Source organism: Phoxinus phoxinus, assembly GCF_949152265.1.
Source record: "Phoxinus phoxinus genome assembly, chromosome: 3".
In the NCBI taxonomy this organism is placed as follows: Eukaryota; Metazoa; Chordata; class Actinopteri; order Cypriniformes; family Leuciscidae; genus Phoxinus; species Phoxinus phoxinus.
Genome location: NC_136878.1, coordinates 17,926,708 through 17,940,815, shown reverse-complemented (window position 1 = coordinate 17,940,815; position 14,108 = coordinate 17,926,708). Strand labels below are relative to the sequence as shown.

Genomic DNA, 14,108 nt, shown 5'->3' with positions numbered 1-14,108 from the left:
AGTAAGACCTGCTGTAGTGAAAAGGGGGCGTGTCGTCGTAAGCCCCATTGGATCAAACTGGGGTTGTTGTTTTTCTTGCTTTGGCGCACGAGGGGGAGGAGAAAGAATGAATATCAAAAATAAACCGCGTACGCTGGAGAAGCGCAAGACAGTATAAATACCAGCAACGCGAACATTCTTCGCTTACAGTTAGCCGGATGAGTAGGCTATTATCTTACAAGACTGTTTTTATGAACTCTCGAGACTTAGCCTAATTTTAATTCTTATTAAGTCAATATTTATATGAGGGTTTTCTTAAGATTTTCATTATCTTCATCTGCATCTTTGTTTTAAAATTGAACTATCTGTGCGAAACATACAATTTTGAATATTTCCGAATTTACTATTAAAATGGTATCCACAATAGTTTGTTATATATTTTTCTTAGTAAATCTTATGTCTCAGTTTGCTCTGTGTGAGCTAAACGAGGAAGAGGAAACTGTGCCAATAAACCTTGCATTCAGAAAAGGTGTTTTTTGGAGAAACGAAGAGAGAGAGCGTTTTAAGATCAGCGCCTTTGGCCAACTTTTTGTGCTTGACCTGACGCCGGACAGCAAGTTCGTGTCTCCAGCATTAAGCGTCCAGCGCATTAAAGCGAAGAATCTCCCCGCGGTTCTGGACGCCTCCAGGAGCGGAGGTTCTCTCAGGGGTGTCAGCCAGCCTGGAGACAGCGGAGACCTCAGAGACTGTTTCTACACAGGAACGGTCAACTCCGAAAAGGAATCTGTAGTTGCTGTCAGTTTATGTCACGGCATTCAGGGTACTTTCATAACGCAAGGGGACGAGTACTTTATTCAGCCTAAAGCAAGTGTCAAGACCACCGGGAAATCCTTTACGCAGGTGCACGTAGTTAAAAGGCGAGTCTTTTCCAGCAACCGCTGGGGAGCGTCAAATATGGTCTTTGATCAAATAAAAGTGGACCGTTTTGTGAAAGCGAGCAACCTGAACTCCAGTGAAGACGAAGACGGCAAAATGAGACGCGCAAAAAGATTTGTGTCTGCTGCGAGATTCATCGAGACTCTGGTAGTGGCCGATGCTTCAATGACACGTTTCTATGGAGATGAGATAAAGGTTAGTAAACTGTGTCTTTAATCACAAATTGCTCATTTAACATTTTTAATTTACATATTTAGCAGTGATTTAGATGACTGAACGTTGTTTGCACCCGATGGGCATCTCTCTCTCTCTCTCTCTCTCTCTCTCTCTCTCTCTCTCTCTCTCTCTCTCTCTCTCTCTCTCTCTCTCTTTAAATTGTTGCGTTTTACAAGCTAATATCTTTAAATAATAGGCTACCCCAATTATTGTCCTTAGCAATGCGGACAACTGTGACTGCAATATTTATAGTATAGGCCTATTTATGGAATATTTGTAGAAATACTTTTAACTAACTTATTTGCATCCGCCTTCAATAAGTTTTCCAGGTCACATTTAATACCCATACGAAAATGAGCCATGGTTTTATTATAGGCTAGTAAACGTGTAGTAAGGCTTGTTTTATTTTTTGGCGGATTGATTGCCATTTGTATACCACTGTTTCACTACAAATACCATGGTCAAACGAGCATATATAGCCTAGTCTAGCAAAAATGTGCTTAATTTGTGATTACCATGGTTGAACTATATAATGAACAGGTTTTTTGAAAGTTGAGGCATGGTTTCTCTCGTGAAAGGTAGCGGATTGGCATAATTTTGCCTGTAGCAAGAAAAGTGTTTTGGAAAGTGAAAGCGTCAGTGTCTTCTTTCTCTCCATGGTCACTCGCAGCGGGGTTTCTCTCATTGAAATAGAAAACCCGGAGTCACTCCGCTCTACCTGCATATAGTGCGGGTTTCAGTCTGCATGTTGCAGAGGTGGAGCTAGACTATGTCAAGCTCTGCCTATGACGTCCAGAGAGGTGGTGCTGGACGTCATTTGGCTGTACAGTGAGCCCCACTTGGAGAAATGGGAAGCAGGCAGTGGTTCAAATCCGCAGGTCCCCCCGAACCGCAACTCTGTGCCACTCTCTTAGAAATCGCGTTACCGTCTTCTACGTCACTGATTGATTTTTATGTAAAATTCACACGTACAAATAAATAATCAGAGTAAAGAGTATGTATATGCCGTGCTATCCGAAGGGAGCTCTGAATTTGTCCCAAACCCAGAGTAGGTATCCCAACCATGGCTGGAATAGGAACCAGCCAAGAGTGAGGAGTCGGGGTGGCGGAGGGTGGATGCAGAAAAACTGTCGAGAAATATGATGTGTCGTCTATGTATAGGCCTCCTCTTGTGCTGATTGGGTAGGTAGATAATTTGAACGTGTTCATCCCGAACTTTGTTAATAAAAGATAATTTTCAGCTGCATTCACAAGTCGATTGAAGTATAATTTCTAAAATGAAGTAGCTCTTAATGGTCTATGTTTAGAATTGAAAAGTAACATAAATCAGGCAAACCACTAAAACATGTGGTTTGAGGGTGACTGTGGGGTTGGTTATACTGATTGTAACAAAATATGAAACTAGTCTGTGAATCAGTGTGGGAGAAAAAATACAGAGGGGGGTGAAAGGACCATCTGGAAAAGAGGGACAGGCCCTTGTTTTTTGGCTCCTATTATTGATATAAAGAAAAACACATTATTTAATATTTGGTCCCACAAACCTTCAGATTTGGGCTACCCCTTTATTTACTCCCCCAAAATGTAGTAACTTAACATTATGAAACTTAACATAGGCCTATGTCTTTATTATGTCTACTGTGATGTTTGTGTATCATCTGCATTAATATGTCTAACATGGAAACTTAAAAACTTTTGTCAAGTCATAGTCTCCTAAAGTATGAAACTGAAAACAGTCGATCAGACAATCATCTATGTCAAGAGATGTTTTGGGTACTATATATCCAGGGGTGTATTTTTTTAAGTATCTTTGAGATTTGTTTAAACACTGTATCCACAGACCATTGTTTAATTACTGAATGTATATTCTCTCTCTCTCTTTATTTCTGCAGCACTACCTCCTGGCGATGATGTCCATGGCAGCTCAGATCTATGCACATCCAAGTCTGAAAAATGCTGTTAGTCTGTTGGTAGTAAAGATGGTGGTTGTTGAGGATGAGGAGGTGGGACCTGAGCTTTCAAGCAATGGCGGTGTTGCCCTGCGCAACTTCTGCATGTGGCAACAACAATTCAACCCAGGCAGCCAGAGGCATCCTGAACACTATGACACTGCCATCTTGTTCACTAGAGAGGTGAGAAACACAAAGTATTTTTTTAGGTCAAAATAATCCACATTTGAATAAAACGGCAACAGTAATTGAGATCTCATCATCTTGTGTCAGTAACCTAAAACGGTTTCAATAAAAAAAAAGACACAACTGGACGTGTAATAGCAGATTTACTTTTAAAATCAGAAATATGTAGGTTAAGTAATTTTTTCACCAGGAAAGATGGCAACTTTCTCCCCAACATTTTCAGTCCACACATTTTACAGCTTTTGATTAACTCCCTTGGCTAGCACTTTTCCAAAACAAGACATCATTTAATTGAGGCAATGACAGGGTCATGATCACAGTGCTCAACAGGGAGCCCCTTGTTCAATCTCGAAGACAGCACACATGAGATTGTAGCACTGCCAAATCCAGAGGGTTAGCACAGCATAAAATAGATGTAAGAGAAACAAAAAATTTGGCTGGACATCCAGCTGAGAGCAATACAACAGACCTCATGGAGGTCTCAGTCCTGCGAGATGGAGAAACAGGTGTTTTTTATTTAGTGGAGGAGGTCTGTGTGTCTCTGGTCGTCTCACATGGCTTCACTGAGACGTCTTCCACAGTCAAGGTTATCCCTGTCTGACAGGGAACTGCTGGACAGACCTATTGGTCAGCCTGTGCTGTGTGGTCCAGCTATCTCACAGTTAATTTTCCCCCCTTTTTTTCTAGTACGCAGTCTGCCATGTATTTGCTTCATTTTACGATGGAAACACTGACAAATATGTTTTGCTGGCAAGAGCCTGCTTGGGGAAAAAAAGGCTGTCTGGAACTAATGGAGCGATGGCTGGATATCAGTGTCTCAGATGTGTCCCCCTCTCTTCTCCTCTTGCTTTTTTTTTTTTTTTTGTCTCTCTTTCTCATTTGCCCACTTGTCTCCCTCTCTCTTTTTGACCTCAGGATATTTGTGGATATAAGGATTGTGACACTCTGGGTGTAGCTGATGTTGGCACTATGTGTGACCCCAAAAGAAGCTGCTCAGTTATAGAGGACAATGGCCTTCAGGCAGCATTTACTGTGTCACATGAACTCGGTATGTTCACACACATGAACAGACTCAATGTCTATAGTTGGACATCTCACCCTAACTGACTGTCTGGACAAGAGCATGTGTTCCAGTCATTAATTAATGTAAACCAGCTGTTTTCAGCAGCTAAAGTACACTGAGAGCTTTGTGTGAATATTAGGGCTGTAGAACGATTTCAAATTTTAATTGAATTTTAATTCTGATTAAAGTTAGAATTTGGTTCTAAAATGCAGAATCACATGTCAATATTTTTGGAGACAAAATTAAGATAATTCAAAGACATTGCAATATTGTAGTAGAATTTTTTTGAATATACTTACATATTGTAGTGGCTTTAGAAGTCACTGTATTGCCGATCTCGAGATATTTCTATATCGAGTTTTCAGTCTGTCCAAGGACAAGTTCTTGTATTCTATCTATGCTATTTTCTTGAATCATATTTTCAGGAGTGAGCTTAAACAACCCATACAGAGTATGCACACACAAATACTGTAGGTGTTCAAAATACAGGTATATTTATTACAATACAATAATTAAGCAGTATTGTTGTTTCTTTAAATCTTTGGTTGTAAGTGACACCCTCTGGAAAGTCAAAAACTACACAGTGAGCAGCAGTGATAAACATAAATAAAAGATATATAGAGCACAGTCATATTGAGGAGCACAGCAATGATTGAAAGTTATTACAATGTACATGTACATCTTTTTGTTTTCTTCTCCTTTTTTCAGGCCATGTACTCAGCATGCCACATGATGATTCAAGAAATTGTGAGAAATGGTTTGGGCATCTCAATGGACATCATTTGATGGCTCCTTTCTTCATTCACCTCAACAAAACTCTTCCCTGGTCTCCGTGCAGTGCTCTATACATCACAGAGTTCTTCGACAATGGCCACGGTATGATCCTCTTCTGTTTGTCAGAAAACTGTTTTAATCATTTCCCTTCTTTAAAAGTTTTATGTCAGTGAAAAGTACTCCCAGAAACGCAGTACCTTTTGATTTTCTCTTGTCTTTCTGAGTGTATCTTTTATTAACAGCTGGTTTTCTCTCGGTTAACATTAGGTTTTCAGTTTTTGTTTGGTTTTGGCCTTAGAACATAATGGTGCATATTTCCCAGAGACCCAGAGGGAAAAAAAAGACAATAACATTCACTGAAGCTTTCGAGACATTTGGCTTAAATTGTAAATCTGTCATTCTAAAGTTAATGGAAACATGTCACAGAGAATCTACTGTATAATTTTGATCTTAATGTGCGGTGAAAAATCTCTATAATGTAAATGCCTGTGTTTTATGAATTTACTTTCTTCCAGTGTTTTGCACGTTTCTTGTTTAAATGCCTCTTCTGTTTAAACTTACTCCCTAACCACTAATAATGGGCTGGTTGGACCACACTGTGTAATTTTGCTGAGAGTGTCAAAACTAACAGTCTTTGCAGAGCAAGCTCACTCTCACTCACTTCATCTACTCATGCTTTATATAAATATATACACTACCGTTCAAAATTTTGGGATCTGCAAGACCCCTGATCTTTAATGTTTCTTATGCTCACCAAGGCTGTATTTGTTTGATCAAAAATACAGTAAAACAGTAATATAGTGAAATAGTATTACAATTTTAAATCACTGTTTTCTGTTTTAACATATTTAAAATTTATTTTATTCTTGTGATGGCAAAGCTGAATTTTCAACAGCTATTGATCCATGATGAAATCATTCTAATATGCTGATTTAAAGGTAGGGTAGGTCATTTTTTATAAACTCTTTTTGTTATACTGGTTTAAACTTTCTTCAGATCCTGAGAGCAATCAATAATAGAAGTGGTCTAAATAAAAAAACGTACATATCTTCTGTGGAAGTCTGAGGACCAAAATATATTTGCGCACACCCTGCTCCCGCAGATATCACACGTAATCAGTGCTTTCCGTAAGGCTATGCAGAGTTGTGGACAGTCACTGAGCGCCACAAACAAACAACAGCCACCAGTTACAGTTCCTCCTGAACCAAAACTACGCGCTTATGCTGCATTCACATCATGTCGTAACCATAATTACGATAGCAAAAATCCGAGTCTGAGGACGGATTTTTGCGTTTCTATGTCAACACTATCAACACCGAAATGAATCAGCCGCATGCTTTGAGACATGAGGAAATATAACACCGTCTCGTGACGCTTTGCAGGCGCTGTGTGCGTTACGTTCATGTGTTTTGAAGGAGGTGTGGCTTTGGAGAGCGCTCTAAATGGGGAGGGTGGGATCTTGCTAGCCCTCCGAATTTGCCTACACTACCTTTAATACTCAAGAAACATTCCTTATTATCAACGTTGAATGCAGTTGTGAGGCATAATATTTTGGTGTAAACAATAATATTTTCAGGATTCTTTGATGAATAGAAAGTTCAAAAGAACAGTAGAAAACTTTTGCAACATTATAAATGTATTTACTGTCACTTTTGATAGATTTAATTTGCCCTTGCTGAATGAAAGTATCACTTTCAAAAATAATCTGACCCCAAACTTTTGAATGTTAGTTCCTATCAATGAAGCTGTGAAGTTGTGATGTAACTTCATGAAGTGAAAGATCTTTCAAAAGGGACTTTAGATTTCTGACCCGCCGAGGGGGATACGTCCAGACTGCCTATATATAGGGATACCTGGGGTTAACTGTTGTTCAAAATAGAACAATGCATAATAAAGTTGAGCTCAGATAAGAAAAGTGACAGCTCAGGAAATACGGTAGACATATTTTCTCCAGTTTTTGATTTATCTCCGTCGATATCTCAGTCTACATGCTCTCGTTCCCGGTCTTCCATTGACTCATCTTCAGTGACTCACACATTCCAGGTTTAACAACTGTTTTCCCTCACAGAAACACTATGCGTAGCCAAGCACATGCCGTCTTTACCGGTCGTACTGTTGCCACAGGTAGACTATGAACTGATACGACTTCAAGGCTGTTATTTTCTATTGTTGTTATGCCCGTATCCGTTTCAACAAAAGCCTTTCATTACTACAGTAAGCATTCATAACATTCATTTAGGTGTGCAAAGCTATATTGAAACTTGTCCAAATTCTTAATGTGTCCTCAATACTTTAAGCCTAATTAGATTTCACAGTATCTGTCTTGGAAAAACACAAAGAGAGTCAAGAAGTCTGCATTATTGTTCCATGGTGTTATACTGTCTCCATATCTTTATCCATATGGATAAAACTATGTTTAGGAAGGACTTAGGGTAGACATTCCTTACAGTAAAATTATACTTTCTTTTCTTACTGATTCGATTCTTTGTTCTAGAGTGAGCTAACTCCACAATAATAGGTTACATAATGGAAACCTCCAGATGGGAGACTATTATGTCTTACGCACATTGGGATTAGAGGAGGTACAGTGAGATCTCTCTGCTATGAAAATAGTTCCCTCAAGCTAAGGTGCACACCTGTTTTAGACTCGCTGATGTAGGAGATTGTTTTATTTGAAGTAAACACTCGGTCAATGGCAACAGGCTTAAAGAAAACAGTCCAAACCACCTCATAAGCATCATTACAGGAGCTAGCAGTCGAATATCTGTACAAACATACAGCTGAATAAGACCCATATGTATTCCTCAGGTGACTGTTTGCTGGATCCACCTGAGACGACCATCCCTTTACCCGCTGAGCTCCCCGGCCATACGTTTGGTCTACAACGTCAGTGCCAGCAGACGTTCGGGGACAAATATATCCAGTGTCCTAATGCTCCTAAAGAGCAGGCATGTGCACAGCTGTGGTGTCAAGAGGAAGGAAAGAGACAGTGCACTACCCGGAATGGAAGCCTCCCCTGGGCCGACGGTACTCCCTGTGGGGAGGACAGACGATGTCGTGAGGGTTTATGTGTGTCGAGTACACTGGAGGAGGCGGGAGAGGGGAAGGTATGCATGGCCACGATGTGTATGTGCGTCATCCAGTTTTATCACACTTCACCTGTCAGCACGTATGCATCTGAAGTGGGGGGGGGGGGGGGGCGACTGGAAACACCTCTGTACAGATTTATGGGCACCACTTTTAAAAAATATCTGACATTTTAGGTGACGCCTTGCTGATGGGCCCTTGTGCATCACCCTACACTCCCTTTTAAAAAATGTAAACATTAGCACATACTGTCCCAATTTTCTCTTTTGATTATTCAAAACTTTTACGTATTTCCCTTCCTTTGACATCAAAGATGACATATTATTTTCACCATACTGTTTACATATTTGAAAAAGTCTTAGAGTCAGACTCAGAAATAAAACGTTTTCCTCCTCTTGGATCCCAACCAGGCCCTGTCTCTGAGCAGCTTAAAATAATCAATCTACTTTAAATCCAGCTTCTAAATGCCAGAAAGTGAGTTTATACAGAGGGAGCCTTTAAAAAACTCTATTATTTTTGAGCCTTCCATTTTCAGATGCATGTTTTCAGCAAAGCCTCTTAAAAGTGTGATTATATTTGGTGTAGTGTAAAAAAAAAAAAATTGTGATCCCAGACGGCCTGGCTGTGAGAAGGCATCCTTCAGCCAACTCATAAAAAACCCTGACAGAAATGCAGTGTGGTATGCTCACATTCTGTCAGCACTACGCTTACTGGAAGTGATGTTTAGGACTTTGCAAGGCTACATCAGGGGTCAAGATGAGCACTGTGATTGACTCAGATAATACACTGAGTTATAGAGATATTTTGAAGTTTATAAATATTTACATAGAACAAATATAGTGATTTTACATGCAGTGTATAATAAAATGAAATAAAAAACTAATATAATTATATAATAAATATTGCTTTCTACTATTTGTTTATATAATTTTGTTTAATTGTTTTAAGAAATTAATTATTTTATTCAGCAAGGACACATTAAATTGATAAAAAATGACAGTAAAGACATATATAATGTTACTGTTAGATTTCTGTTTCAAATAAATGTTGTTCTTTCGAACATACTATTCATCAAATAATCCTGAAAAAATGCATCACGATTTCCACAAAAATATTGAGCAGCACAGCTGTTGTCAACATTGATAATAATAAGGAATGTTTCTTGAGCAAAAAATCAGCATATTAATATAATATGCATATAATCATAATCATACTAGGTGCAACATATTACAGTGAAATGTAAACAGCCTCTATTTGTCTTCCAGGTGCCAGTCAATGGTGGTTGGGGAGAGTGGGGCCCTTGGGGGCCGTGCTCACGGACATGTGGTGGGGGTGTGGAGTTTTCTCACCGTGAGTGCACTGCTCCAGTGCCACAGAATGGGGGATCGTACTGTGTGGGACAGAGGGTCAAATACCAGTCCTGCAATACTCAGACTTGCCCAGAAGACCATGGTAACATTTTATAAATAAACCTCTTTGGGTAGCATATGTCACATGAATGAAGTCAAGAGGTCAAAAACCCATGCATTTGTAATAATCGCATTATTCTTAGTGGTGCACCACTGACTTTTATTTTTTTATTCACAGGCAAAAGCTTCAGAGAGGAGCAGTGTGAGAAGCATAGCAGTGATCGTTACTTGGACATTCAAGGGAACATAAAGCAGTGGATCCCCAAATATTCTGGTGTCTCTCCACGTGACCGCTGCAAACTCGTCTGCCGAGCCAAATGGAGCAATGAATTCAAAGTTTTTGAAGCCAAGGTGCAGATCCTTTGAAAAAGCTTTCTTTTTAATCTAATCTGATCAGCAATAATGAGAATATGTGGAAGAAATTGTAGTCTCTTCTGTGTAACTGTCTGCTCTAAAGCTTTACTCAGATGATCTCTTTCTTAGACTTCACTCTTGCCACAGTCCCATTGATATCTTTACACTCCCACTAAACTCTCATGCATGAAATATTTTCCTTGTTGTAAAATGTGAAACCTGAGCACCCGAATCCTACAGTCCAGCTACTTCCTTAAGCTTTTTGAGTGCATCTCTGTAACTGATATTTCAGATACAGCTGAAATGTAGTTGGTTTTGCGTCATCAGCCCAGAGTTTTGGCCATTCCGCTTTACATGGAATAGCCATTATGTGAGAACAGAAGACACTGCACTTAGCACTTAGGCTGCCGCTGCAATATAAATGCACATTGTTTCTTTAAGCATTTGTTTAGTGTATCTGTCTATTCTAATGCTGATCTTTTATATGTTCTTGGGCAGGTTGTGGATGGCACCACCTGCGGGCCAGACACCACATCTATCTGTGTTCAGGGCCAGTGCATAAAAGCCGGTTGTGACCAGGTCATAGGCTCAAATGAAAAGCTGGATAAGTGCGGTATCTGCGGAGGCGACAGCACGACCTGTAGGAAAATAAGTGGCTCACTAAACAAAGCTACGTAAGTAAAAAAGAAGAAGAAGAAAAAAGAACTGAAGTATATTTAAGCATTATTAAAATGTTAGAAAACTGTCAAATAAACTCTGGGAAAAGACAGAGTGGGCTGTTGATATAACTGAGCATATTTAGTTTTTGATAAGGATGCACTTAAATTAATATTCTATCCAAAATAATGTCATGTTACTGTATGGGCAATATTAAAATTCTACACTATTTTGTCTAAATAAATGAAAAATAAAACACTAAAATCAGTGATACAAGTAAATTTATGTATCACAACATTATAATGTATAAAACGAAAAATAGACATTAATTTTGAGATTTGCTAAAGATTTTTTATTTAACAGTGTTATTAATTATTATTTTTTTATATCTAAGGTATGTAAAAGTAGGGTAAATGAGCAAGTACAATTAAGTATCCAATATGAGTCACCATATACTGATAAATTCAAAAGTCTTAGCTCCAAAAGTGGGTTTTCGTAGCAGTACAATAACCATTTTGTGTTGCCCAAAGATCCTTTCAGTGAACAGTTCTTAAAAAAAACTTTTTTTGTCTGTAACGTTGTGTAGTACTCCAAAATGCAGGCCGCAGAGATAACAAAACAACGTTTTAATGAACATGGAGAATAACACAGGAGAACACTCGGGAGAATTTAGGAAACTACACATGTAAATTAAGCACGACAACTGACAAGTGAACTGAACATAACAGGGAGTATAAATACCAGACAAGCATAATGACAGACAGGTGAAAATCATATGTAACCATAAGAACAAATTAAGATATAATCAGTAACCAAGGAATCCAAAACTAAACAGAGCGGGGAAACAGGAACTGGAGGAAACAAAACCGAATATCAAAATAGACCATAACCATGACACTTTGATTAAAGAACATTTTAATAATCTAAAGAACCTTTTTTCCACTATCAAGAACCTTTTCTTGGGAAAAGAAGTGGGAAGCTTCCATGGATGTTAAAAGTTTTCAATATATGCCAATAAAGAACCTTTATTTTTAAGAGTGTAATGGCAGCCAGTTACCAATATGGATATATCATGCATATCATCCTAGTTTATGATATATTGTTTGCTTATAATATCTCCACAGTATTGGCTACATTGATATCGTTACCATCCCGGCTGGGGCTACTAATATTGACATAAAGCAACGCAGCCATCGAGGTATCGCACACGATGGTAACTACTTGGCGGTAAAGGCAGAAGGCGGAACCTACATCCTGAATGGGAATTTCTCAGTGTCTATGGCAGAGCAGGATATCCCAGTGCCTGGTGCCATGCTTCGCTACAGTGGCTCTTCCACCACCTTGGAGCGACTCCTCAGCTTTCACACACTTCGGGCGGCCATCACTGTCCAGCTGCTGTCCACTGCTGGGGACACCTCACCACCTAGGATAAAGTATACTTTCTTCTTGCCGAGGGATGTGCCTTTTAGCAAACCTGGCACAGAGAGCCGGATTTCGGCACATGTTATCTTGCCTTTTGGTGGAGCTGACTGGGTCTTAGGTGAGTGGTCTGAGTGCTCCAAGAGCTGTGGTGCTGGATGGTCCAGGAGAAGCGTGGAGTGTAGAGATGGGCAGGGATCCCTGTCTTACTTCTGCGATGCCGACCTGCGACCGGCAGACATCCGGCCCTGTGGGGATCTGCCCTGTCCCATTTGGCAAATGGGGCCGTGGTCAGCATGCTCACGGACTTGCGGACCCGGAGAGCGCCACCGTACCGTAGTCTGCATGGACTACATGGGCAAGGTTCTAGGGCATGAGAAGTGCAACCCAGATAAGAGGCCAGAGGTAGTTGTAGGAGAATGTTTTTACCAGGACTGCTAAAGCTGACATAGTGTGCTGTGTTAGAGAATGAGGAGGTGGTGGGATCTGTTGTGTCTGTAGTGACTGAAAAAGCCCTACCAAGCTTCACAAGCAATCCGAGGAGCAAGGGCATTTGTTATGAATTATTATCTATATCCTGGTTTAATCTAATTCTCTGTGTCTTATTTTGTTTAATTTTAACCACAAAGGTAACCTCCCACGGAGATCTACCTCAGTCAATACAAGCTTCATAATGTTCACAATTGTTTAGAGAGGAATCCTTTGGAAAACAGCGAAACGTTTGACCAAACCTGATGAAACCTTTAATCAAACATCTGTCAGATATCGCCATAATGCAGTATAGTTTACTCCACATATGAAACAAGTCCAAATTTAATGATATACCTGAAGGTGGTCAGTGGTCACATAAATTATTCTAGTCAGAGCGTCCACTTTCTTAAAAAAAATAAGTCAGAATGGACTGCATTTTATGTCTTCATACATGCTAGACAAATTGATTTCACACATTTATTTGAATTGCCAGCTTTGTAGCATTGAGTCTGTTTCGTAATTATATCTACTACTTTTAATACTGGTATTACCCATGAAGGCTTTCATATTTTTCATATTACAACACTGGAAGAAACAGTATTTGGAAGTACAGTTCCTTTACTGTCCACACAATAGCTGTATTTGAACAATATACACAGAGATAAGAGCTGTTGGAATAGATACAAATATGCTCATTTTACTTTTAAAATGTTACCTAGTTACGACTGTTAATTTGGATGAATGGTTTTAGTTTGCATGCAAAGCATGCCTTAAATTAAAAAATAATAATTTAGCATCCACTGGTGCACATTACTTAAAAGGGAATCATATAATATAACCGATACTGGCATATGTGAGTTTACAGGAGAAAATAATTTATTGCTAAATGTTCATTTAGAAGTGTGATCATTTCCTGTGAAAGACACTTTGAGATTGCATGCATTTTATGCAATCTATTAGGTTCATTTGTCTTTACACTTCCAAGTTTTAGTTGACACTGTATAAATACATTTAACATACATCACCCTCACACCCATCATAAGAATGAAAAGAAAAATAATCTGAATGTGTTATATATATATATTAATGTAATGAGACAACGATAGGTCTAGTGTTTGTTTAAACGCAATAGTACTACCGAGTAGACAAGCCTGATTTTTCTGAAAGTTTCCCTTTAACCAGAAGAACACTGATATTTTTTAATAAGTGCAAGAGTTGTTTCACATGTGGTAAAATGAGATTAAATTTGATATGCAGTTGCAAAATTACCTTGCCTATAATTTAACTGAATAGGAACTGTAAAGAAAAAATGAGAGCAAAGATTTGCATTCCGTTTGAGTCAAAAGTGTGCAAGTTTTTGAATGGTGCATATTTGAAACTAGAGCATTCTATCCCTTCAATGAAGGTCTGCACAATGCTATTGTTATAGCTTCCTTTTACAAACTATTTATTTTTTCTACCTTCAACACCTAATGTTTTTTTCCTTGATGCTGCTGTCTGTCTTATACATGATTGATGTATGAATTTAAATCAATTAAATATGTCTACAATAAAATTGTTCCTGATTCATTTGTAAGGCTTCCACATCAACACATTGAAGAGTCAATTATA

The 14,108-nt window shown here is 38.9% G+C and overlaps 1 protein-coding gene across 1 annotated transcript; it reads left to right on the top strand.

The window, feature by feature from the left end:
* The first annotated feature begins 138 nt into the window (after nucleotides 1-138).
* Nucleotides 139-14,042, top strand: adamts8a (ADAM metallopeptidase with thrombospondin type 1 motif, 8a). The gene is made up of 9 exons (XM_079606728.1): nucleotides 139-1,110; nucleotides 3,021-3,260; nucleotides 4,179-4,311; nucleotides 5,035-5,202; nucleotides 7,909-8,207; nucleotides 9,453-9,639; nucleotides 9,775-9,947; nucleotides 10,449-10,624; nucleotides 11,732-14,042. Exons 1-9 carry the CDS (start codon nucleotides 391-393, stop codon nucleotides 12,465-12,467), a joined length of 2,832 nt encoding a protein of 943 aa, XP_079462854.1. The 5' UTR covers nucleotides 139-390; the 3' UTR covers nucleotides 12,468-14,042.
* The last annotated feature ends 66 nt before the right edge of the window (nucleotides 14,043-14,108 follow it).